Source organism: Eschrichtius robustus, chromosome 1, assembly GCF_028021215.1.
Source record: "Eschrichtius robustus isolate mEscRob2 chromosome 1, mEscRob2.pri, whole genome shotgun sequence".
Taxonomy (NCBI): Eukaryota; Metazoa; Chordata; class Mammalia; order Artiodactyla; family Eschrichtiidae; genus Eschrichtius; species Eschrichtius robustus.
This window is the reverse complement of record NC_090824.1, coordinates 120,815,225-120,839,797: the sequence shown is the minus strand read 5'-3', so window position 1 is coordinate 120,839,797 and position 24,573 is coordinate 120,815,225. Positions and strand designations below refer to the sequence as shown.

Below are 24,573 nucleotides of genomic sequence, written 5' to 3'. Positions count from 1 at the left end.
ACAGGAGTGGAAGTTTCAAAACCAGTTAGGAGACTCTTGCCTGAGACTTGGCAAGAAAGGGGGTGCGTATACAGTGATGGCAGCAGTAGAGGTGGTGACGTGGTGAGGTGGTCAGATTTGGCATATGTTTTGGAGAGTGAGTCAGCCTGACTTGCTCAATATAATTACCAAAGGGAAAAGGAGTCAGGGATGATTCCCACCTCTGTAGCTTGAATAACAGGGCCAATGGGGAGACTCTTTACTGAAGGGTAAGATGGGGGAGAGCAGTTGGCTGGAGACAGTGGAGGGATGGAGGGCCAGAACGCTGCTGAACGTGGTAGGTTTGAGAGGCCTGTTATACCTCTGAGTGGAAATTCCAGTATATGAAATATATCAATATATATGAATCTGGAACTCAGTGGGGAAGTCTAGACTAGAGAAATAAATTCAGGTGTCATTAGCCTATAGGTGTTATTTTAAGCCAGGGAGTTGATTGGAATTACCTAGAGAATGAGAGTGGAGAAAACAAGGCTGGGAGATTGAACCCCTGAGAGTCTCCATCAATATAAAGATCTGGAAAAAAGAAAGAGCCAGCAGAGGAAGCTAACAAAGCAAGATTGATGAGGAAGGAGGAAAACCAGGAGAGTGTGATGGTGTTCATCAAGTTTAATGAGCAGCTGACCTGAATGAGGGGCCTTCCCTTTAAGTACCTAGATGCTAATCTGTACTTCTGTTCTATGTAAAGTTCAAAAAGATTGTTTTATAACTGGACCTGTAGGTTAAGCCATTTTAAAGTGCCATTGTTGTATGTCAAAATCAGTTGTATGGGATCAATGTCATATGGTTCCAACCAAACATAAAAATTACCAAGCAATGAAATGCTCCTTTCCTCTTCCTCTTAGAAAAAATTAAGATTGCAAGTTTTTATTGAAGGGCATTCAGGTTTTTCTTTCCTGATGATTCCTGTGCCTGTGGTATCCATCTGTGCAGAGCTCCAGCTGGTCTCCACTGGGTAATAATGTGAATTCCCACTTTCTGTTCTACAGGAAGAATATGTTCAAGAAGGCATCAGATGGACACCCATCGATTACTTTAATAACAAAGTCGTGTGTGACCTCATCGAGAACAAAGTTGTAAGTATCGGTCTGGTGTGTCTCTTCACTGCTCACAGGTTTACACTAAGTGAGTTTTTGTTCTTTCTGTCATTGTATTAGAATAAGGAAAGTGACAGCTCTGATTTGCAGAGAGTTTTAGCGATTACATTTATTTTGCTTATAGGTATGTGTGTGAAAATAGAGTTTTACTCTTGTAGTTAATATACACATGTGTATGAGTACGTTGCCAGTTTACGAATGGAGGTTGTTACTGAATCTTAAGAGAAGACAATTATGACTTATGTTGATGGCATAGCATATGAAGAGAGATAAACTTGGCCCTGCCTCCTAGACCATTTATACAACTTCTAGGACTTTAACCCTAGAAATTATTCAAAAGAAAATAAAAGGATATAGAGAGATATCTGTACCGTACTGTTTTGTTCTGTTTTTTTTATAAAAGTCCCAACTGGAAGAAAGAGTGAAAACATCCATAGAGAACTCAGTCCTTAAATAAACTATAGCATATAAGAGTAGGGAAATGTAGCCATCAAAATAACAAGTATAAAGACTGTGTAAAACAGCAGGATTATTTATAAACTAGTGCTATGCAGAAAAAGGAATACATGAGATAGAATGTGTCCAGTATGTAACTGTATTAACCATGTCATATATGGGTAACAGGTTGAAAGCGAACATTAAGAAATGAATTAGGGTCCAAGGAAAATGTTTTCTTCTTTAGGGTTTTAAAAATCCACCTAGTACAAATAGGAGTGAGCAGATAACGATCTTTCTGTTTATGGCTTTGAACAGAACTTCGGGCAGATAAACTTTTCTCTTTTTTTGAAAATGGACTTTCCCCCGTCGTTAGATCTAAGAGGTGACTCCCATTTGGGATTATTAATAGCATTCTCCCTCAAGGGGAAAGATTGACTTTCAAGATGGTATCTTAAGTCTAGGGAGCGGTTTCCTTGCTTTAAGGAAAGACCTGATAAACATTACATATTTTAGAACAGTCACTGAATTGGGACTTTGCTCTCTTGGTCCCATCAGAACCCCCCTGGGATCATGAGCATCCTGGATGATGTATGTGCCACGATGCACGCGGTGGGTGAGGGAGCGGATCAGACACTGCTTCAGAAACTTCAGATGCAGATTGGGACCCATGAGCACTTCAACAGCTGGAACCAAGGCTTCATTATTCACCATTATGCGGGGAAGGTATGGCCAGGGAGCAGGGGTTCAACAGGAAAGGGGAAGTTATCGTTTTCAATGTCTGCCTGTATTAAGCCTTTGGGTCTGTAATCTGTTTTCTCACGAGGCAACTGAAAGCCACGTCCGTATAGTTTTATGTGCCTCACTGTGTTTTATTCACCCATCATTCATTCATTCAACAACATGGGACCCATGAAGTATTTGGACAGACAAACAAAAGATAGTGCGTATACACCACTGTGTGTTTTTTAGCATGAATCACCCTTAATATAACATAAGCATGAAGCAACCTATACATTAACTGCTGAAGGAATGAGGTTTTTTTCTCGCTTCTTATGCAATCACAAGCTTGCGTTTTTTACTTGCCCATCCTCCCTCCCTGGGAGTATACATAAGGACCAGAGGCTCACTTTGGGGTTTGTTCTCATAAAATGCATGATTACTGGGTGCTCCTGGATGCCAAGCTTTGTGTGGGTGCTGGTGATACACAGATAAGTAAATTGATGTCATGACATTTGGGGACTTCCTAGTACTGTGGAAAGTCATTGGTCTCACCCTTCATCCCAAGAAATCTCTTATTAACCAAGGAGGGTCCTTGAGCATGAGACTTCAGCTAAATTGATCTACCTCTGACACCATTTGTAGGAGAAATCGAAAAGCCTCAGATGACATGGCCCACTGCAGTGGGTTAGTGAGCATAGAGAGATTTATTTTACTCCATCTTACCTAAAATTTAGGGGAAGAATTAAGTGTATTATTTACATACCCCTATAGATCCATCGAAGAAGGGCTATGTAATCATGAGAGCTGGGGTCCTGGTCATGTATCATTTGGATCGTGTAAGCGGCCAGAGACCATTCATCAGCATCTCCAGGCCATCGCCAGCTAAAGTCATCTAACAAGTTAAAACATGCACAGCCTTAATGTGACAGATCGGGATGAAAGCCCAGTTGTTGTATCTGGAAATATACACACTCTCTGGAGGATAGCCATGCCAGCTTGGATGTTTTGTTCAGTGAAATACTTAAAGGATAAAATTCGATATCTTTCCATTCTTGGCCAGGTATCCTATGACATGGATGGCTTTTGTGAGAGGAACCGTGATGTGCTGTTTATGGATCTGATTGAGCTTATGCAGAGCAGTGAGCTGTAAGTGTGTTTGCCTTATCCGACACGGGATGTAGGTTTGATCAGATTTTCAATATTAGGACAAACTTGTGACACTTGAATGGTCAGCATTATGTTTCCTTGTGCTGTTGGGTCTGGGTTATCATTAGACAATTCAGCTTCTCAAAATAGCTTTTTTCCCCCCAATCTTAGTCTCTCCCTTGTACCCCTGATACTTCCCACCCCACATGCTAAGTGCTATCTGCATGCCCTTCAGGGCCCCCAGTTTCGTCATTTTCAATGGTATTATCAGGGAGAAGTGCCCATCCTGGAGTTGTGTTGGGATGGCTGTGCCTGACTGTCTAAGAGTGAGACAGTCCGGCTCTGTGACACTTTGCCCTCGGAATATCATCCCAAGAATTCTCCTTCTGTTTTTGAAAATGCTAACAGCTTAGCTACACCGAAGTTAACCTGAATTGCTGAAGCACTCGGGAAATGGCTCAAGAACTCAGGGAGGGGCCCTCAGAGATCCATTTTAACTCCCAAGACCCTGACTAAGCTAAAGGCGTAGAGCAGTGGGGGCATCTGCCTTGCAAGCTGCTGGAGCTCTCAGGGCCAGCTGTGCCATGTCCTTTCCTTCCCTCTTCCGTGCAAAGGTCCCCATGGTCCTGGGTAATGATGTGAGATGTCATGTACATGATCAGGCCTGTCCATGCCTGGCAAGTACAATATTGCACAGTCTTCCAGATTTTACAAGTTTTAGAGCTGTCTCCAAGTAATAGTTGCCATTTTAGTCTCTGTTACTTCAACTATCATAATATCAAGGTTAACTTCTTTGATCAACAGCTGCAATCCTGATAATTTTCTAGAAAAGGCCTGACTTCAATGAAAGCAAAACCGAGTTTCCTTTTTGGTCTGTGGTTCGAAGTTCTGCTCCGTTTAACCCTCTTCCCCTCCCTCCAGCCTCCACTCCTCCCTGGCCCTCATCTCCCCAGGCCTGCACTTTCGTGGCACTCACACCCCTCACTTCGGAGATTCTTCTCTCAAAACATAAAATCTATTTGCTCTTAAAAGGTTAGGTAAGCCACAAGTCCTGGCTTGTGGGGATTATGACAGTCAGGTGCAGGCATGCTTCCAGAGATTTTTTTCTTTTTAATTATTAAAATTACTGCAAAATTCAAGAGCTATTGATGTTTCCATGTAAAACTCCTGTCATGTAGACATGGTCTATTGTTTGGTAAACACATGTGCTGTAAAAATCTATAATTGTGTCTGGTGAGGTTATGAAAGTAGATCGCTGTGGAGACTTCCTAGAAAATCTATGATGCCCAATAAGTCATTTAGGGGGAATTTCCTTTGAGTGGCAGATTACTGATTTACATGGATCACATCATTCATTCATTCATTCATTCATTCAATCGGCAAATATTTATTGAGCACCTACCGTGTACTAGGCTCTGTTCCAGACACCAGGGACACTAAGGTGACTAAGACATTTTCCCTGCCCTGTGCCTTTTGGGGCAGACCCGTCAACAGATGTAGCTCAGTTAACAACTACTAATGAAGTTGTATATTCAGCAAGCAAAGCATTAGTGGATTAGCTGCACTTAAAATTGCTCATACTCAAAATACGTTTTGTCTAGGTTTTTTGCTTGAGGGAAGGGAGGGTTGATACAGTGCCCTGTTGGCATCTTGTGGGCAAAGGCCACTGATGCTGTGAAACATCCTGTAATGTGTAAAGCAGCCCCAGGCCCCAGCACAGAATTATCCAATCCCAAATATCAGTAGCACCAAGACTGAGAAACCCTGCTTTAGAGCAAAGCAGAATCTGCATTGGATCTGGACAATTCATACAAACCCCTGTGCTCTGGTCTATCTTACTTAACTCAGAAAACCCACACTGACCCTCCTCTGTCGTGTCCTGTTGCCAAGGTGTATCTCAGTTCTAGTGGGTGGGGAAATTTGAAAGGCAGAGTTTAAAATTTTATTTTTCAGGCCTAGACTCCAAGATGCTTCTGTCTTAGAATTCTCTCTCTCTGTTTCTTGTGTCCGTTGCTTTTTTTCTCCCGGGTCACAACTTGATGGCTTGAGTCAGATGGCCGTTCTGTATCCAAGGTCCTGTGCTTCTGGACAACTCTCTCCATTCTCTATGGAAGCAGGCTTTCCAGCCCCCAAGGTACTTACTGATTGCTAACCCATTCTCTTTCTCCTTTTCCAGACCTTTTATAAAGTCTTTATTTCCGGAAAATCTGCAGGCTGACAAGAAAGGGCGCCCAACTACTGCTGGAAGCAAAATAAAGGTTTGTTCTATTTTGGGAAATTTATGGATCCCTATTAAGAGGTAGGGTTTTCTAGGAGTCAGGAACTATACCCCTGGGCCAGGATGCAGTCAGGGAGACGTAACAGATTGGTTACAGAAGATGGCCAGAAGTAACGTTGCTGCTTGAGAAAGGGTTACAGGATGCAGGTGAATTTGACTTGGCTGTACTGAAACCCCAAATGGATATTAAGTACCTCATAGCTTAATAGTCAGCAGATGATAATCAGTTACTTTCTAAGAGGAAGTGGCTTTATACTGAATCTAGGAGAATTCACATTAAACTGTCAAGAGAAATTTTATGATCAAGAGCCACATTTTGGATTTTGATGATGCTTTTCCAGACCAGACCCCAAAACTTGCCAATTATGGAACTTTACATACCTGAAATTCTACTGGCTCTTTTTTTTTTTTTTTAATTAATTTATTTATTTATTTACTTTTGGCTGTGTTGGGTCTTTGTTGCTGTGTGTGGGCTTCCTCTAGTTGTGGCGAGCAGGGGGGCCACTCTTCGTTGTGGTGCGCGGGCTTCTCATTGTGGTGGCTTCTCTTGTTGCGGAGCACAGGCTCTAGGCGCGCGGGCTTCAGTAGTTGTGGCACGCAGGCTCAGTAGTTGTGGCTCGCGGGCTCTAGAGCACAGGCTCAGTAGTTGTGGCGCACGGGCTTAGTTGCTCCGCGGCATGTGGGATCTTCCCGGACCAGAGCTCGAACCCGTGTCCCCTCCACTGGCAGGCGGATTCTTAACCACTGCACCACCAGGGAAGTCCTCTACTGGGTCTTATATGGGGAATTTATGCACCTTCCGCACTGGGTCTTGCGGGCCCTTCTTTCTGTGAATTACAGGCATCTTGGCTTCATAGTGTCTCAAAGTCAGAGGAATTCTTAGTGTTTCTTGAGAGCCTCTCACGGAGAGTGCATTGAATTATCAGGGGCGCTGTGCGATGAAATCGGTTGTCCCTAATTACTCTCTGAATTTAGAGGTTGTGTCAAACACTCTCCATCATGTAATTTTTTGAAAATCAGTCACTAAACTTTTTCTTATTTAATTATACCAGTTAAAAACAGTTTCTTATTTTATTTATTTATTTTTTAATTTTTATTTTATATGATAGTTGATTTACAATGTTGTGTTAGTTTCAGGTGTACAGCAAAGTGACTCAGTTATACATATACATATATCCATTCTTTTTCAGTTTCTTTTCCCATGTAGGTTATTACAGAATACTGAGTAGAGTTCCCTGTGCTATACAGTAGGTCCTTGTTGATTATCTATTTTATCTATAGTAGTGTGTATATTTAATACAGTTTTTTAAAGAATCATACCAATTAAATACCACCCTGTCTTTATAATCAATGGAATCATTGAGTGATTAAGAGTAGGGCTCTGGGGTTCGTCACCTGTGTTCAAATCCCTCACCGTGTGATCGCCAGCAAGTTACCTAAACTCTCATGCCTCTTTTGCCTTAGAGATTTTAGTACCTATCTCAGGGGGGTACTGTGGTGATTAATTTCCATCGTCCATCTAAGGCACACACTGCCTGAAACATAATAAGCCCAAACCGTGTATGCTTTCCTGTTCCATAGTACTCCATCTGTCCCCTCCCTCTCTGCCATGCTTCTTTTTTTTTTTTTTTAAAAGACAGTGGTTGCTTGAGGATAAACAGCTGGTTTTTTGTTTTTGTTTTTTTTATTAATTTATTAATTTATTTATTTTTGGCTGTGTTGGGTCTTCGTTTCTGTGTGAGGGCTTTCTCTAGTTGCGGCGAGCGGGGGCCACTCTTCATCGTGATGCGCGGGCCTCTCACTATCGCGGCCTCTTTTGTTGCGGAGCGCAGGCTCAGCAATTGTGGCTCACGGGCCCAGCTGTTCCGCGGCATGTGGGATCTTCCCAGACCAGGGCTCGAACCCGTGTCCCCTGCATTGGCAGGCAGATTCTCAACCGCTGCGCCATCAGGGAAGCCCCTCTGCCATGCTTCTTCATCTCTGCTTAATTCTCAGTGGACACTTGATGTGCTTGTGCTGACTCTCCATCCCCCTGTGTGGCTCTGTGTGTCCAGATCCTACGTGTCGTTCTCACAGTGCCCTCCGATAACCCCGGCCCCGTGAACACCATGCCTGTTTTGTTCACCGGCGTTTTGCTGCTGCTGCCTGTTTTGTTCACCGGCGTTTTCTTCTCTGAGTGTTTCACGTATGGAAGCCTGTCTCCCCAGCCTCTGAGGGCATAAGCACTGCGTGAAACAAAGGGAACATCCCAGCAACGAGACGCTTCCATCTGGAGGAGCCTCGGGTTTTGGGCAGGAAGTCAGGCGCCAGCTAGAGGGTAGGGTTTTGAGCTGGAGGGTAGAGTCCCCTGGGATTAAGGACAATCATGTTCAAGGAACTTGAGACATACAGTAATCCTGGGACGGTGTCTGGATTGAGTTCACTGGGGCAGAGAGTTGAGGGCAGGGAGGAGTTGCAGTTCTCACGGGGCCCTAGATATTGACATCTGCACGAAGCTCTGACTCAGGCTTTAACTTCTAGGTCCTGGATAAGGATTAGCTCTAGGCTGGAAAATCTAGTCACGAGACTGTCACGTTCAGATCCAAGGGGCCCAGATCATCAAGGCTGCAGTGACTCACTTTCAAGTGGTCTGGATTCTCAGTCCAACTTATTCCCTTTAAAAAGGAGGGTGGTGTTAGGAGCATTTTTCTCCTCCTTGGAAGACTTGACCCCTTTCCCTCCTTCATATTCTTGTCTAGTAGAATGCTCAAAATTGCCACCTTCCGGGTGTACGCAAAATGTTCAGGATTGCTGTGGTCTGGGGAGGTCAGCCTGAAGTCAGCCAGCTCATCTAGGGAGACCGTACTATGCATATTCTCACCAATGGTATCCTCTTGGTGAACTGTGTGACCTCTGCCTGTCTGACACTCTGCCTCCATGTAGGAATGAGATTCTCCCTGTTTTATGTCTCTTGAGTCACCTCTTAGAGATGCATAGCCATGGCCCAATCTCTTACACCTTTCATGTCCATAATATTTTGCAGATGCTAAGTATCATCTTTTTTTAATTTTTATTGAAGTGTGGTTGATTTACAATGTTGTGTTTCAGGTGTACAACAAAATGATTCAGTTATACATATATATGTATATATTCTTTTTTAAGGTCTTTTCCATTATAGGTTATTACAAGATATTGAGTATAGTTTCCTGTGCTATACAGTAGGACCTTGTTGGTTATTTTATATATAGTAACTAAGTATCATCTTAATGATATCCCTGAGGTTAAACGTTTAAAGGGACCCTGAGTTCCTTGGAAGAAAAATTAAATTTATGTTCAAGGTAGTTTTAGTGTTGGGAATTTTATTGTATTCTAATTCCTTAAAATGTAAAACTGTTCTGTAGGATTTAATTAATAGAATATTTGCTTGGTGAGAACTCCCACTATCTTTGTTTATAAATAAGAGTATTCTTTACTTAATAACATGTGATTTTTGAGGCTTTCCTAAATTCTACATTCTTGTGGCTAAAAGGGACCGGTTTTGAAATTAGAGCCAAAGATTGATGGAATGGAGCTCAGAGCTGGCAAAGTAGACTTGACTGCAGCTTTATCTAAGTGAGACTGGGCCTCTAAAGGAGCAGATATGATAAGAGATGCAAGTACCATGAGGTAACTGGACTTGTAGACGTTTAACATCTATTCCAACCTTCAGATTAAATTAGAGGTCTTCTAGTTCAACCTACTTAGTTTACAGATGGGGAAACTGAGGCCCGAAGAAATTTAGTGATTTGCAACATAGCTCGCAAAGAGCAGAGCCAGGATCCCAATTCAGGCTTGCTAACAATCTGTGGGGAGGGTAGAATGAGGCGCTGTCAGCCTAAGCCTTTCTCACTGTCCTGTCTGCATATTTTAATGCCTGCTTCTGTAGGCAAGTAGACAAGCCTCTGTAGGCAAGCCTCTGCCCTTGTAGGGCAAGTGCCTTTGGTAGCTTTCTGTTCTAACTCATGGGCTCTTCTTGTCTGGAGCCAGAGTAAATCCAACGTGCTGCTTCCCAACCGCTTCAGGGGGCATTTAAAGTTGACCCATAGCTAAATACAGGATAATTTTGAGATATATTCCTGTTTGCTCAAATTGATTATTCCAAAACCTAAAGGCTTCTCTCTAATCCTAAGTCACGGCAGTTAATTCCTTTTGTTATCACACTAAATTATCCCTTATCTTCCTTGAGGAGGATGGCATTGTGGTTAAGAAAAAAACTTGGTAGCTCACAGACTTGGGTTCTAGCCTCACTTCTGTTTACTAATTATATCATCTTGAGTAATACTTTATTTCTTTAAGGCCCCGTTTTCTCATCTAAAAAATGGGAATGATAATTGTAAGAAGCTACTTCTTACAATCGTGAGGCATAAATAAGAAAATCCATGTGTCTAGCCCATGAAGCATAATTCAGTACTTGTTAGCCGTAACTATTTTGAGCTATTGAATAGCTCAATAGAAAGAACTATGTCAAGTGTCATATAAACTTAAGTCGAACTTGCCCCTGTGTTTTCTCACGCTAAGTTGAAAAGGTATGCTCCTAAATGCTTAGGACTAAAGAGTCTTCCAAGTTATACTTAAAAATTAAAAAATAAATATTAAGAGTTTGGGAACTTAAAAAATAAAGCTTTATTATAACCAGTCCCTCCCAGGCTTCATCTTACGTGTTGCAAAGATCATTAAATTTGTTCTCAAGTACAATCTCTCTCTCATCAACAAGGAAGATGAGAGTCAGTTTACATTTTTATCATAGAGCTTTGCTTTGATCATGCAACCTCGGCAGCTTTGCCCTGAATTCCAAGCATTGCAAAGAATGCCATATTCTGCACATCTAAACAGAGAACTTTTGCTTTGAATATACCCAAGAGTTTTTCTCAAGGGTTTCAGATTTCCCAAACCCATGAAAACAGAAAAGTCCTAACTGAGAGAGGGTTGACTACTGCAGGCAGATCCCTTCTGCTGACTTTGTAATGGTTTTCTGGCTTTGGAGATCCCTTTCCTCTATTTTCTTTTAGAGGTTTTCTCTCTTTGTGCCGATTTGCTTAGAATGAGAGGTTGCATGCGTGCCCCATTAATGGATCCATAGGCTATGCTCAGCTGTGTGGTGCTGGGAATGCTGATGTGGGCTCTGCTCCTGTTTCTTCAAACAACATTTGTGGTACTCATGATTTGAAATATCTCATAAGCAATTTCAGCTTTATTTATGTGGCTTTTTCTTCTTGAACCCAGTTCCATCGTGGGTACCCAATGCACAGGTAGTAAGAGCTGATTTTACATTGACTATTTTAGTTCATGAAAGAGTAAGTTTCCTGCCACACTGAAAGGGCTCTGAGTCAGCAGGTTTGGAAAAGGACATGCTGAGGAAGAAGGTGAATGAAATAGCCTATAAAAGGTTTATGAATTCTGAGATATTTTTATGTATCTCCCACTTTTTAATTGTGAATTTCCATCATTTTAATAAGGTGATTCTTCATTGGTTAGATTGCCTGAAAAGAGTACAGGGGATTTTGATGATTTATCCTTGCAAATAAATTTGTGCACCTCCCTTCCCCTCAGAGTTTATGAGAAAAATGTATTTGCAAAGGCCGTCAATCAATATAAAATTAACTAAATTTGTTAATAATTGGCATCCTTCCCTGTTTCTCCTAAAAAGAATTATATGAGAGGATTTACTGGGTTTTGGGGTGGGTTTTTTTTGTCTTATTAACTATACTAAAAATACCTCATCATTTTCAAAAATCTAATTTCAAACCCACTTATGAGTGTTCAAATCACCATAACAGTCAGTAGAGCTTTAAGAAAGTGTAGTAGACCCGAGTAAGCCTAATGAACGAACTGTCATGAGGATGAATTTCTAGCTGTACATTTGCACACAGGTCTCCTTTGAAAGTTGGTCTGCTTTAGAGCAAGTTCCATGTTTCTAAATGATGTTATTCTTCCTTTCTAGAAACAAGCCAATGACCTTGTGAGCACCCTGATGAAATGTACACCTCACTACATTCGCTGCATCAAACCCAATGAAACCAAGAAGCCCAAGGACTGGGAGGAAAGCAGGTATGGTGAAGACACAGACGGGAGGTCAAAGCCAACATACATGGTCCCACCCTGTTTTTCCCTCTGCTCAAGCTGGGCCCTCCTATGCCCGAGGCAGGAGCAGTTTCAATTGCCTTCCAATGTGTTTTGTGTCTTAACTTTTTCAGGAAGAAGCCTATGTAGATATATTTTTCCCCTCCTTGTTTTCTCCTGAAATGTTAGCAGTGCCCTTCAGTTCAGAATTAGCGATTTATAATGTTGATCTTGGCTAGTCTGGGGGCAGATGGAAAAAAGAAAGCAAACCTTAATACAGCAGAGTCAGGGTGGTTTTCAAATTAGTTTGAGGCTCTGTGTAGACATTTTTAACGCACTCAGCTCCTCATCAGCGCACGCAGGATGTGGCCTGGAATGCTTAGCTCAGGGTTGAAAGTGAAGTTCTAAAGAACTGGTTAAAAACAATCTGTCAGGGCTTCCCTGGTGGCACAGTGGTTAAGAATCCGCCTGCCAATGCAGGGGACACGGGTTCGAGCCCTGGTCCATGAAGATCCCACATGCTGCGGAGCAACTAAGCCCGTGTGCCACAACTACTGAGCCTGCGCTCTAGGGCCCGCGAGACACAACTAATGAGCCCACGTGCCACAACTACTGAAGCCTGCATGCCTAGAGCCGTGCTCAGCAACAAGAGAAGCCACCGCAATGAGAAGCCCGCGCACCGCAACGAAGAGTAGCCCCCGCTCGCCGCAGCTAGAGAAAGCCCACGTGCAGCAACGAAGACCCAACACAGCCAAAAATAAATGACTAGATAAATAAATAAATTTATTTTTAAAAAAAATCCTAACTGCGCATTACCTCTTCTGAGAGACATGGATGGGTCCATTTCCCATCCTACCAGCAAGATCCTTTCTAACCCACGGCAGACAGACAATGCTTGATCCTTTACAGGGAGGAAAAGATAAACAGGAAGGAAAATGCCCAAGCTCAAGCATTTGCTGTCTGCAAGTCCTTCTTTGTATTTTCACACTTTGTGGTGCAGCCTGCGTCTTTTTTCTCATGTTAAGGTGCTGTTGGGATGTAGCAGCCTTCCACTTGGTCATTCCACAATATTCTGACTAGTCTCATCATTAGATGTGTGTTTCTAAGGCATCTTGTCTATTGAATTGCTCAAATTTTTCAGTTTAAGGTAGTCTGAGATTCCTCTTACAATATTATCCATTGATGATATTCAGGCTCTGATAAGAAGCCCACTCCTCCTAAGTCACCAGTTCACATTTGGATGCCTCTTGCCATTAGCAAGCTCTCCAGTCATTCTCTAAATCGGTTTTACTGTAATCTCTAATCGGCCAGCAGGATCATTCTTGGGACTTTTCCGTGTGACAGCTTTTTTCCTAGTTCCAGGCAGTCACCATGTTTCCCTGGGATCTTCTCTTCAGCACTCAGTTCCCCCAGCCATTCCCTCGGAAGGAGCTGGATGTGGAATCCGACGCTTCCCCTTCATGGTCATTCCCCTGGATGTGCTTAAATTGCCCTCTGCTTTTCTGAACTGTGTCACTCACTTTCTCCTTTGATATCAAGAGGATAACAGATGGAAAATGTCTGGGGCTTTTTGCCTTCCAACACTAGTTCTCAAACTTGAATGTCAGAACATCCCCTGGAAGGCTTGTTGCTGGGTCCCATTCCCAGAGTTTCTGAGTCAGTTTCTGGGCCTCCAAGTGATGCCAGTGATGATGGTCTGGGCCCCTTAGTTGGAGAACAGCTGATCTAGAGCAAAGGGCTAGACTAGGATTTGGAAGAACTGTATCCTGATGCTGGCCTATCACTGACTAGTTTGAGTGAAACGCTTAATCTCCTGAGTCCTCAGTTTCTTCCTCTTTAAATAAGAGGGTCAATCCAGAGCGGGACTCCTTCAGTCTGACAGAATGAACTCTCCCACATCTGTTCCCCCCCTATCTGTCATCCTGCCTCCGCCTGTCTCTACGTCACTCCTACACTCACCCCCTCACACGCCGCACTCACATCTCGTGCATGGTGACTCTGGACTCTTTTTTGTTTTACACACAGAGTAGAAGGGTGGTGTCACAGGCAACGTCAGAAATAAATTACGAGGGCCTCCCTGGTGGCACAGTGGTTAAGAATCCGCCTGCCAGTGCAGGGGACACGGGTTTGAGCCCTGGTCTGGGAAGATCCCACATGCCGCGGAGCAACTAAGCCTGTGCGCCACAACTACTGATCCTGCGCTCTAGAGCCCGCGAGCCACAACTACTGAGCCTGCACGCCTAGAGCCCGTGCTCCACAACGAGAGAAGCCACCGCAATGAGAAGCCCGTGCACCACAACGAAGAGTAGCCCCCGCTCGCTGCAACTAGAGAAAGCCAGCGCGTAGCAACGAAGACCCAGTGCGGCCAAAAATAAATAAATAAAATAAATAAATTTATTAAAAAAAATAAATAAATTACGAGAGTCTAGGAAGCAGAGGTATTGCTAAGGGGTGCTTTAGCCCACACTTCCCCCTACTTCAGACTTTCTCCAGCTTCCCTTCCCCCTACTTCAGACTCTCTCCAGCTTCCCTTCCCAGCAAACCTAATTGTGAATGAAAACATCTGGCTTGCCCTCCAAATGCAAAACCTCCCTGGCACACTCTCCCCTGCTCCACGTATCCAGCTCTGTTGATCGTCACTCTAATGTGGAAATCTTGCAGTAGCTACTGGTTGGAAGTTCCTCAGCCCTGATGCTACCTTCTCATAAAATCCAAACTGATTCATTGGAATATCAGAAGCTGGAGAAATGAAGAAAGTGGTACATTTTATTCAGTAAATTTTCATAGAATTACCCCCAGGGTGTTTTCCCTTTTTTTTTTTTTTTTTTTTTAATTACACCCCTTATTTGAATTGCAGTGAGGAACTTCCTAACATACACTCATGTAAACTGGTTTTACAAAGTCTAAGGTATTCCTTGGTCAAGTGTTGATTTGTATTTCTAGTAGGATGGCTTCCTGGGATCTGCCCCCTCATCTCGGTTCAGGTTTACTGTGTGACAGATGGTCTCACTTCATCCGTGAGTGTGGAATGTCAGGGTCCATGAAAGGGCAGTGTGCTTCGTTGTCAGGGATCACAGGGTCAATTGAAGTTCTTGGTGGACAGGGTTACTCATTCCACAAGTTTATGGCGTGTAGTTTATTTTTCTTTTCCTGTTGAAAATGTGTCTTTGTTTGGCTTTGGCAAAGTTGCCTGCCCTGGATTCTAAATAACTGCCCTAGTAGAGTTCTCAGGCCTTGACCTTCTGAGGACAGTCTTGAAAGAGGACTCCTTCGGAGGGAAGGAGGTGGTATACCCAGGGGAACAGCGGGCATTGCCAGCCTGGCTGATGTTTACTGAGGAGTTGACGGCACTCCAAGAATATGCAAAAAGCAGGACATTTATTTATTTGTTTGTTTGTTTATTTTTGGCTGTGTTGGGTCTTCGTTGCTGCACGTGGGCTTTCTCTAGTTGCGGTGAGCGGGAGCTACTCTTCGTTGCGGTGCGCGGGCTTCTCACTGTCGCGGCCTCTCTTGTTGCGGAGCACAGGCTCTAGGCACGAGGGCTTCAGTAGTTGTGGCTCACGGGCTTAGTTGCTCCGCAGCATGTGGGATCCTCCCAGACCAGGGCTCGAACCCGTGTCCCCCTGCATTTGCGGGTGGATTCTTAACCACTGCACCACCAGGGAAGTTCCCAAGCATGACATTTTAAACATAACAGAATATGTTGAACTAGTTGTCTTGTTGACAAAAATTTGTATAAGAAGGTTTCCTAGTGATGGAAGTTATAATGAATGAAACAATGTTTTCACATGAGGCACATTGTTTTCCATGTGATTCACAGGAAAGGAATCAATGGGTGATGCATTCCCTGCCTCAAAGCTTGGGGTGGAGCCAGTATTTGTGAAAAATACTTAAAATGAGCAAATATCTCTAATTGGCAACCTCATGTATATTTTCCTTAGTAGAGAAAAGGCTGGTGGTGAGTTTGGGATTTGGAGGATGGGAGAAAGGAAAATTATTTTCCTGAATCAGATTTCTACCCTTTCAGTTAACCAGATATGTGTTAATATTACATAACCTGAGGGCCAGCTCAGACTCTGAACACTATAAATTATAATCTTTTTTAATATGCTTCCCTGCAGTGTGGAATTGGGAGTTTGGGGGGAATGGTGGGTGGGAGAACAGAGTGAAAAGATTATCCAGTAATGTCCTGGCTCCATTCTCTCCTTTATAGGGTAAAGCATCAAGTAGAATATCTGGGCCTAAAAGAGAACATTCGAGTGAGGAGAGCTGGGTATGCCTATCGGCGCGTCTTCCAAAAATTCCTACAGAGGTAATGAACTGGTGACTCTGGACTCTTTTTTGTTTTAAGCAAGTTTATTGAGATATAATTCACATATCATACAATTCACCCATTTAAAGTATACAATTCATTGGCTTTTAATATATTTACAGAGTTGTGCATCCATCACCACAATTAATTTCAGAACATTTTCAAAAAGAAAAATCTCACTTCCCAAGTCATCAGCCCCCTATTCGACCCTCACCCCTGGCCCTAAGCAGACACTTCCTTCTCTGCCTATTCTGAACATTACTTATAAATAGAATCATGTAACATGTGTCTTTTGTTTCTGGCTTGTTTCACTTCACATAATGTTTTCAAGGATCATCCTGAAGCATATACCTGCACTTCATTCCTACTCATTGCCAAATAATATTCCCTTGCGCCAATGTTCCAATATACCACATTTTACTTATTCATCCATCAGCTGATAGACATCACATTTTGGCTGTTTTGAATGACGAATAATGCTGCTACCAGTGTTCACATACATGTTTTTATGTGGACATATGTTTTTATTTCTCTTCGGGACATAACTAAAAATGGAATTGCTGGGTCAAATGGTAACTGTGCTTAACCTTTTTGATGGACTGCTAGATTGTTTTACAGAGTGGCTGTACCATTTTACATCCCCTTTGATCATTTTTAAATTATTTGTCTTTTTAGTGTTCAGTTATAGTACAGTTCTTTTTAGCATTATTTATTGTAAGTAAATCAGTAGCCACAAGTATTTTGTCTGTTTAGAGTGACAGATCAGTTCAGAAATTCATGGTAATTGTGACATGGGGACGGACTGAGATTTAACTTGACTGAGCAAATTAATAGTATGAAGACAATTTTAGGAAAATATTTACAAGCTTAAAGTATTTAACCTCAGATTTTTTGTACAGTCCAAATATAAGGTTAAACTGATTTTTATATTTCCATTAAAGTGCATTTGGCAGGATCTGTACTAAATTGTTCTTATTTTGCATTGTGTTTAAAAAGGATAAAATTTAATGTCCTTAAAATATTACGATTCTCACTTCTCTAATGACTCTAAATTAGTGAAGTTCCATTGATCTTCTACATCTGTTTAATTTCCTTTATGAAGGAAGGAAGCCATATTTAGTATTTCAATCAGAAAATAATTATGTCTTCCTGGTATATGATACGGGAGCAGGATGTAAGAAATTTTTATTTAATTCAAATTGTATGTAACAAAGAGGCTGTAGGATGGAGAAGAGCTTAATTGCTGTCTTTGAAATCCAGTACTTCTAATAAAGTAGCTTTCCCTTTGGGGATGTTGTTTCTTCTGCCAAGAGATTGGGATGGCTGACCTACTGCTCATCAGTGTGGGTCATCATATGTGGAAGGTCATTGATGTGGAAGGTCAGAAGAGGCTTAGCAAAAGCGCGGATCATTCCATACAATAAAGCTTCATTGATTCTGTCCCCACACGTTCAAGACTGCTGGTAATTTTGGAGGCTGATTAGACTAGGAATGAAATTCACTGACACAGCTCTCTGAATTAAAGGGCCCACTACACCTCTAGTGTAAGCAGAGCAATATAAAAAGGTGTCTTTAGGAAAGTGAGAAAATAAATTTGGAGCGCTCTTGCATCACTGTACCAGCATCCATTTGCTGACAAACAACTGAAATGTTAATTATCAAAGACTTTGCTCTTCTTTAAGCAGATCGGTGACACTAGCTTAGAACAGGATTTCTCAACCTCAGCTATTGATATTTTGGGCTGGATGAGTCCTCATCGTGGCAGCCGTCCTGTACATTGCAGGATGTTTAGCAACCTCCTTGGCCTCTACCTGCTAGATGCCAGCAGTGCCAACCCCCTATGCCACCCCCATCCCCATCTTCCCCGAGTTGTGACACCGAAAACTGTATCCAGACATTGCCTAATGTCCCCTGGGGGGCAAAGCCAGTTGAGAACCATGGCTTAGATAATCATTAAAATTTTTGTAGAACTACATTTCTTTGAAAATACCCCTTTTTAATTAAGAGGGAAAAAAAATTAAATTCAGAAAATAGTGAACGAAAAGTATTTCCTCCGTCTTGCCCTAGTTTAGAAAGGCCTGTCCTCAACAATTCCAAAATGTTTATAGTTTTATCCTCCTTCAGTATTTTTTCTGTACTTAAAAACTCTTTATGAGATATTTGCAGATTCTCCCTAATTGGCATTACTATTGAAAACTGATCAGATTTTTTTTTTTAATCTGACCTTGTTTTGTTTGTTTATTTGTTTTTGAGAAACCAGTTCTGAAAGACCTCCTTCCTTCCATATTATTTAAAAACAAACCGACAAACCTGACTTCCGTAAGCATTGCTGTGAGCTCCACCGCGCTGGGGGGAGCGGGAAGTCCACGCTTTCCTCTCCCGGCAGGAATGTCTGGGGTGCCCTGAGCGGGCTGTGTTACTTGTTTGCTGCAGCTCCTTAAATGAGCTGTGACATGACCTGGTTATAATATCTGGACCTCTCGCAAGTGCCGGGCTAGCTTCATGGCTCCACGGGTGGTACTTTCTTCTGTGCCTTACACAGAGTAAGCATTTATTGCATATCTGTTATGCCCTTTGTGTTGAGGGACTTTCACTGAAATGATTTTATCCTTGGATGCCTCCCTTCTTAGCTCTCCTGCTGTGGGCTTTTCCTTTCAGAAGAGACAAACAGGCAGCCCTGTCTTATAAAAAGGAGGCTCTTTTGATGTTATCATATTTCTTTTGATTTGAGAGTACTGGGAGGATAATAAAAATGAAGTTTGGAAGGAAAATTTGTTTTTTGATAAAAAGTACATGTTTAGTCTCCCACTCAAAAATGGCTACAAGGCCATATATCTGTCAATGGGCAAGGAATATTTTTCCAGAGACAGTGGTGTTTTCCATAAGGTGTATGAGTCTGGGGTTGTAACAGGATTTGTCCAGAATCTGCCGGTCACTGTCTCATCCTGTGATTCCCTGTGAGTAATTAAACCATCTTATACCTTTATTATCTCAGGTATGGAGTGTAGCGAGTGTCCTGCTGGCTGCCAGGATTTTAGTGTCCTTGGGGGTCAGAAACATCCTTAAATCCAAGTGCCAGCAGCTAGAGGTCTGCTGGGCTGCATTTCGTCTGAGAAGGAACCATTGGATTGGTCATCTGAGAGATTACAAGGAGCCTTCCAGACTAGGGGCAGGAAAGGGAGTTCTAGGCAGAGAGAACAGCCAGTGCAAAGGTCTTGAGATGAAATTTTGGTCTTAAACTGAAAATACTTGATGAAAGGAGTATAAGCTATTATCCTCATGTCTCCAGAATTATCACAGGCAACCTGTTAGGCAGTGCACCATTGCCTTGTGCAACCCGTCCCCGCCACTATATCCTGGAGAAAGACGAGTGAACTGGGTGTACTTACATAGTGGGAGAACACTGTACTAGAATTATGCCCTGGTCTCTCCAGTGAAGTACAAAAGGAAATAAGGAGGATACCATCAAGCTTCCTGAAAGCCAAGGGGACCACCACAAGTGGTCCATTGTCAAAGGGCTCTGGAAATGCCAGGCAATTCCCATGTCTTACCCAGACCCAAACTCTCAGAGGCCTTGTCAGGAAAAGGAAGAAGAAAAAGTCTCTTCAAAACAAGTTCCTTACTTTTAAAAAAAGAAAAAAGAAAAAAAAAAAAAACCAAATGAGAAATACAGCATTATTTTAATAGGGGGGAAAATGTGAATTGCAAAGAGCTACCTATTTGAGGTTGCACAATAAAAATACTTTGGTTTATAATTTTGATTTGATTAGATCAAGCCAGGCAGACTCGTACTCTTAGAAACTTGTCACCTTGGGAGTCTGGTCTTTTCTTTCTCACCCATACCCTGCATGAACTTTCTCCCTCATCCATTTATGTTGCCAGTACATTCCTACTTTTTCACCACATCCCCCAATGGCAACCCTGCTATCAGTCATTTTTATGTGACTTAATTTGTATAACTGACTTCATTATGCCACATGTGAAATGTATTCCTGCTAATGTGTGGCTTCAGCCAGGCATTTTCATTTTTAAGCTTTTTATCGCTAATTAGTGAATAAGAGGATTTGCTTCTCCAGGAAATTTGTATTATCAGGCAAGATGTGGATATTTAGGAGGACCAGAGAGGGTCCCTAGAATCACCTTAGTCCCAGCCAGCTAGACCTAAGGGTGTGATGAACACTGGTTCTGTCCTCTTAGGGAGCCCTGGATCCTGAAGGCAGAGCCACTCTTCTTGTCACGATTCCCTTCTCCCTTGGATGCCATAAATCAGTCTAATCCTCGTAGTAGCTTCTGGGAACAAAGGAGGACGCTGGCTTCTTCAGAGGCCTGGGGCCCATTCATTGCCTGTGTCCTAGACGTGCCTGCCCATAGGCCACGCCCTCCAATTTCTTACCCACACTCTCCTCTGATTTCCCCTTCTTCCTCCCTCCCTCCCTCCATCCTTCTTTCCCTTCCTTCTGCCTCAAGTCTTTGGTACCTTCTGCATTTGACATTTTGTAATGTGCTTCTGTCTCCTCTATTAGATTAGCTTCTTTCATAATTACGACGTTTCTAACATAGACATGTGTAGTAGACGGTATCATCTTTAAAGGAAATATTTACCTGTATACCAATCCATGCCTTGTAGGTAGTGCCGTCATGAAAGAAACAGCTTGGGGTTCAAATCCCAGCTATGACACCTCCTAGCTAAGTAGCCTTGAGTGGGTCTCTAGTTGCCTGTGTTTCCTGCTTTGCAAAATGGAAGGACCAACTGGATGAGGTCGCTGTAGGAATAAAATGAGATCAAGGATCTAACGCACCAAGGGTAGCACCTGATGCAGAGAGCACCCTGTAGTGTTGGAGCCCTTCGTGTTCGTTCTTACCGCCGTGTTCCTGGCATTGTGTAAGGTGCCGCATGTGCAGGCTGAGCACCCATTTATGGTGCTCTTGTCCCCATGGGGTGGCGTGAAGTAACCAAATAGGTGCAAACATGACTATCATTACGAATTATGATACATGCTCTGAAGGAAAAATATTATTTTCTATGAGAGAGAATAGCAGGGGGACAATTTTTGCTTGGGTCTACCCCAAAGGCCTCTCTTGAAGTGTCACTGAAGGGGAGCACCCCCTGCGTGGGAGCCGGCCACCTGAGGAGTTTGGGGAACAGCACACCTGGTAGAGGGAACAGCATGGGTGAAGGCTCTGAGGAGGGAAAGTGTTGAATGTGCATGAAGAAGAGGCCATCCTCCCAGGAACGTGGTGAGCCAGAGGACAGTAGAGAGACGAGATTGGAGAATAGCCAAGGACCAGATCACCAGCGCCTCCTGACTCAAGATGCAGAGAACTCCAAAGATGAAAGTTGATCCATCGTAATCATAACAGCTGCTTATGGGGAGCTTTGTAAAACTCTTCGCATTGACTGTCAAGTGCTCCTGAGAAATCAGGGGAAATTGGTATCGAGAAAAGACCGTTTGATTTTGCTGGAAGACTGTCATTGGTGACCTTCAGGAATGCTGTGTTTAGACAGTGGGAGAAAGGAAAAGCAGATTTTCTCCAGGGCCTTAGCGTGGAAATGGTCAGATAAGGAAGGAGTCAGGAGGCAGCTCTGAAATGGGCAATCGGGACCCAGTGGATTTTTGCAGTTGTCGAGGTCCATCCCTGAGCCTTGGAAGGGAGGTGAGGGGATGGCCAGGACCCTAGCAGCACCGAGTGCCTTTGGGCCTGATCTTTCTCTCCCTCATTGTCCTCACAGGTACGCCATTCTGACCAAAGCCACCTGGCCTTCGTGGAGAGGGGATGAGAAACAAGGCGTCCTGCACTTGCTGCAGTCTGTCAACATGGACGGTGACCAGTTCCAGCTCGGGAAGAGCAAAGTGTTCGTCAAAGCCCCCGAGTCTGTGAGTTTCCTCGGGGCCGCCCCTCTCCCCGCAGCCCCTGTCGGCCCCCTCCCCATGGCGTGGCTACCTTCTTTTCCTCATCCTGCTGTTCATGCCTTAAAGGTGGGCTCCTCAAAGAAGCCTTTCCGCTGCTCCCAGTCTAAGTATAGGCCGTTCTCCACACCCCAGAGCCCTCAGCATGGATACAAAGCTGTTTTCTTTTCTTACTTAAAGTGTCTCTCCCATTCTAGATGTCATCACCTTAAGGTCAGGGAGTGTTTCGTGTGCTTTTGTGTACTCAGAGCCTCGTGAGGAAAGTGGCTCATAGGAAGAGCCCGTAGTTATTTTTAGTGTCTAATAGTGCCTAAGCTAATAGGTACTTCTTTGCCCACAGACGAGGCTTGGGTAAACCTACATCCTCACCTGGGTGACACCAAGCAGGTTGTGTCACACAGGCCCCGACTTCCTCCTTAAAGGGGGAGCAGAGCCTGGGAGTGACAATTCCCAGAACTGTATCCTGAAGACCATGAGGAAGCCCGGAAAGGACTTTGAGGAGACCAGTAGGTAGAAGGAGAAACCTCTGGGCTTAAAGGACAGGGATATTTACCAGTAAGGAATTCAAACATAAAGGTTTAACAATTTGCAAACTTATCAGACCTCCACAGATGAATTTAGTGGAACTTCTTAATCTTTCCTGATGAGGGTGTGGTCACTCTGAGCCTAATGAACGTCCGTCCAGAGGAAGTTCTCAGTTTGAGCAGGAACCCAGCCCAGCCCCTCAGTTCTTCTGCCCCATAGCTCTGGGGCTGTGGAATGAAGACACTTTTTTTTTTTTTGGCTGCACTGGGCAGCATATTAGTTCCTCGACCAGGGGTGGAAGCCGTGCCCCCTGCGGTGGAAGCATGGAGTCCTCACCAGTGGACCGCCAGGGAAGTCCCAAAGATACTCCTTTTTAAGTTGGAGAAAGTGCTGGAACTAACCGGGGCTGGGCATCACCATTTCTTGAGGTTCCTGTAATAATCACAAGACTCCATTTCAGGAGTCTTTGGTGAATTTGGCAAAATTAGTCACCATATCAAGGGGAAATACCATGAGAACTTGCAGCGTTGGTCATAATGGAAACACTTGACTCTAGGCAAATTCTGGTCTCACGGTGAGTTTTCTCCTTCACAATGGGCCCCATGGCTGTTCTGCCTGCCTCACAGGATCAGCCTGAGATCAGAAATGCTAATGGTTGTAACTGAATGGCTTTATGAACCGTAAAGGTTGTTAAATAAATAAGTGGCACACATCGATAGAACCCATCTATGAGAAGTTTGTGGTAGCATTTTCCACTTTGAGTTATTTGTAGCTTCACAGTAATTTCATTTCCAATTATAAAATGAAAATGTTGTGTCATACACCATTAAGCAACCCACAGAACAGTTCCTGTTCTTTCTAAAACGGGATGGAGTGATTTATTGGTACAATGGAGAACTCTTCTGTTGTTTTATACCCACTTTTACTTTTTCGACTTGCTAAATTTTCACAAAAACAGCCTCAATATTTTTCATACTTTTTTTTCTGATTCAGTTGAGCTTGGAGATTTTACTTCAAAAATCAAGATTTATTTTTGGTTTTTCTTTTCTGTGTCTTCCTCCCAATTGCTTTTTACCATCACTTGACTGTCCTCTCCCCCATGTTTTTACACACACACACGCACACAAATCCCATCATCACTACTCTCTCCCCACCACCATCACTCATCCATCCACATCTAGCCCTGACATTGCAAATACTTTTACAAAAATTGGTTTTTAGGGACTTCCCTGGCGGTCCAATGGTTAAGACTCCGCACTTCCACTGCAGGGGGCACGGGTTCGATCCCTAGTTGGGGAACTAAGATCCTGCATGCCGCATGGTGAGGCCAAAAAAAGAAAAATGGTTTTTAAAAATCTACCCTGTGATCTCGCCTTGATTTTTATAGTAAATGTGCTGAATTTACAAAATAACCCATTTGCTTTTAAGAACCCACATTAGACATCAGGCACCAGAGGGTTTGGTTTGGTTTTGTTTATTTGTTACATGTGTCCGTGATTTTTGCTTTATTTTTCCCCTCTCTCTCTCTCTCTCTCTCTCTTTTTCTTCTTGAACCTCCCTGATTTCTAACCCATATGGCTTTTGGAAAGAACTTAAAAACCAGATAATCTTTGAACTAATCTATAGGAAGTTGGGGACTGGTTGCATCTTCATCCTTTCTGAGTCACAAGTGTATTTTCTATGACACTCCCAAAATAGCTCTGGGAAAGAAGAAGAAAACAAGACTTACCCAGCAACCCAACACACAAGATAAGAAACCCCAACGGATAACCTTCCAGGCAACCGCAGGGCTCAGATTTTAAACATTCTGTCCGATTGTTAAAAATCTTTTGTTTTGGAAATACGCTCCTTGTGTTTATTGTATATGGCACTGATGGCTGTGGAATGACGTGCCACTCTCTTGGTATTTTGAGTTTGAGATGTGGTTTTGACACAGTTGGGGATGTGAGGAGGAGAATCTGAGTGTCAGGAGGAGATCGATGTGGCCCCAGGGTACAGAACCCAGATAAACAAGAGACAACAAATCAAGCCCAG

The 24,573-nt window shown here is 43.1% G+C and overlaps 1 protein-coding gene across 2 annotated transcripts in view; it reads left to right on the top strand.

Moving 5' to 3' along the window:
* MYO1E (myosin IE) overlaps positions 1 to 24,573 on the top strand; it is a 202,243-nt gene that overhangs the window by 142,390 nt on the left and 35,280 nt on the right. For both annotated transcript variants that reach the window (XM_068552626.1, XM_068552635.1), the window contains 7 exons: positions 1,026 to 1,112; positions 2,127 to 2,294; positions 3,352 to 3,437; positions 5,614 to 5,695; positions 11,675 to 11,781; positions 16,007 to 16,105; positions 21,837 to 21,981. In XM_068552626.1, coding sequence (XP_068408727.1) covers positions 1,026 to 1,112; positions 2,127 to 2,294; positions 3,352 to 3,437; positions 5,614 to 5,695; positions 11,675 to 11,781; positions 16,007 to 16,105; positions 21,837 to 21,981 — 774 coding nt within the window. The remainder of the gene's footprint in view (positions 1 to 1,025; positions 1,113 to 2,126; positions 2,295 to 3,351; positions 3,438 to 5,613; positions 5,696 to 11,674; positions 11,782 to 16,006; positions 16,106 to 21,836; positions 21,982 to 24,573) is intronic.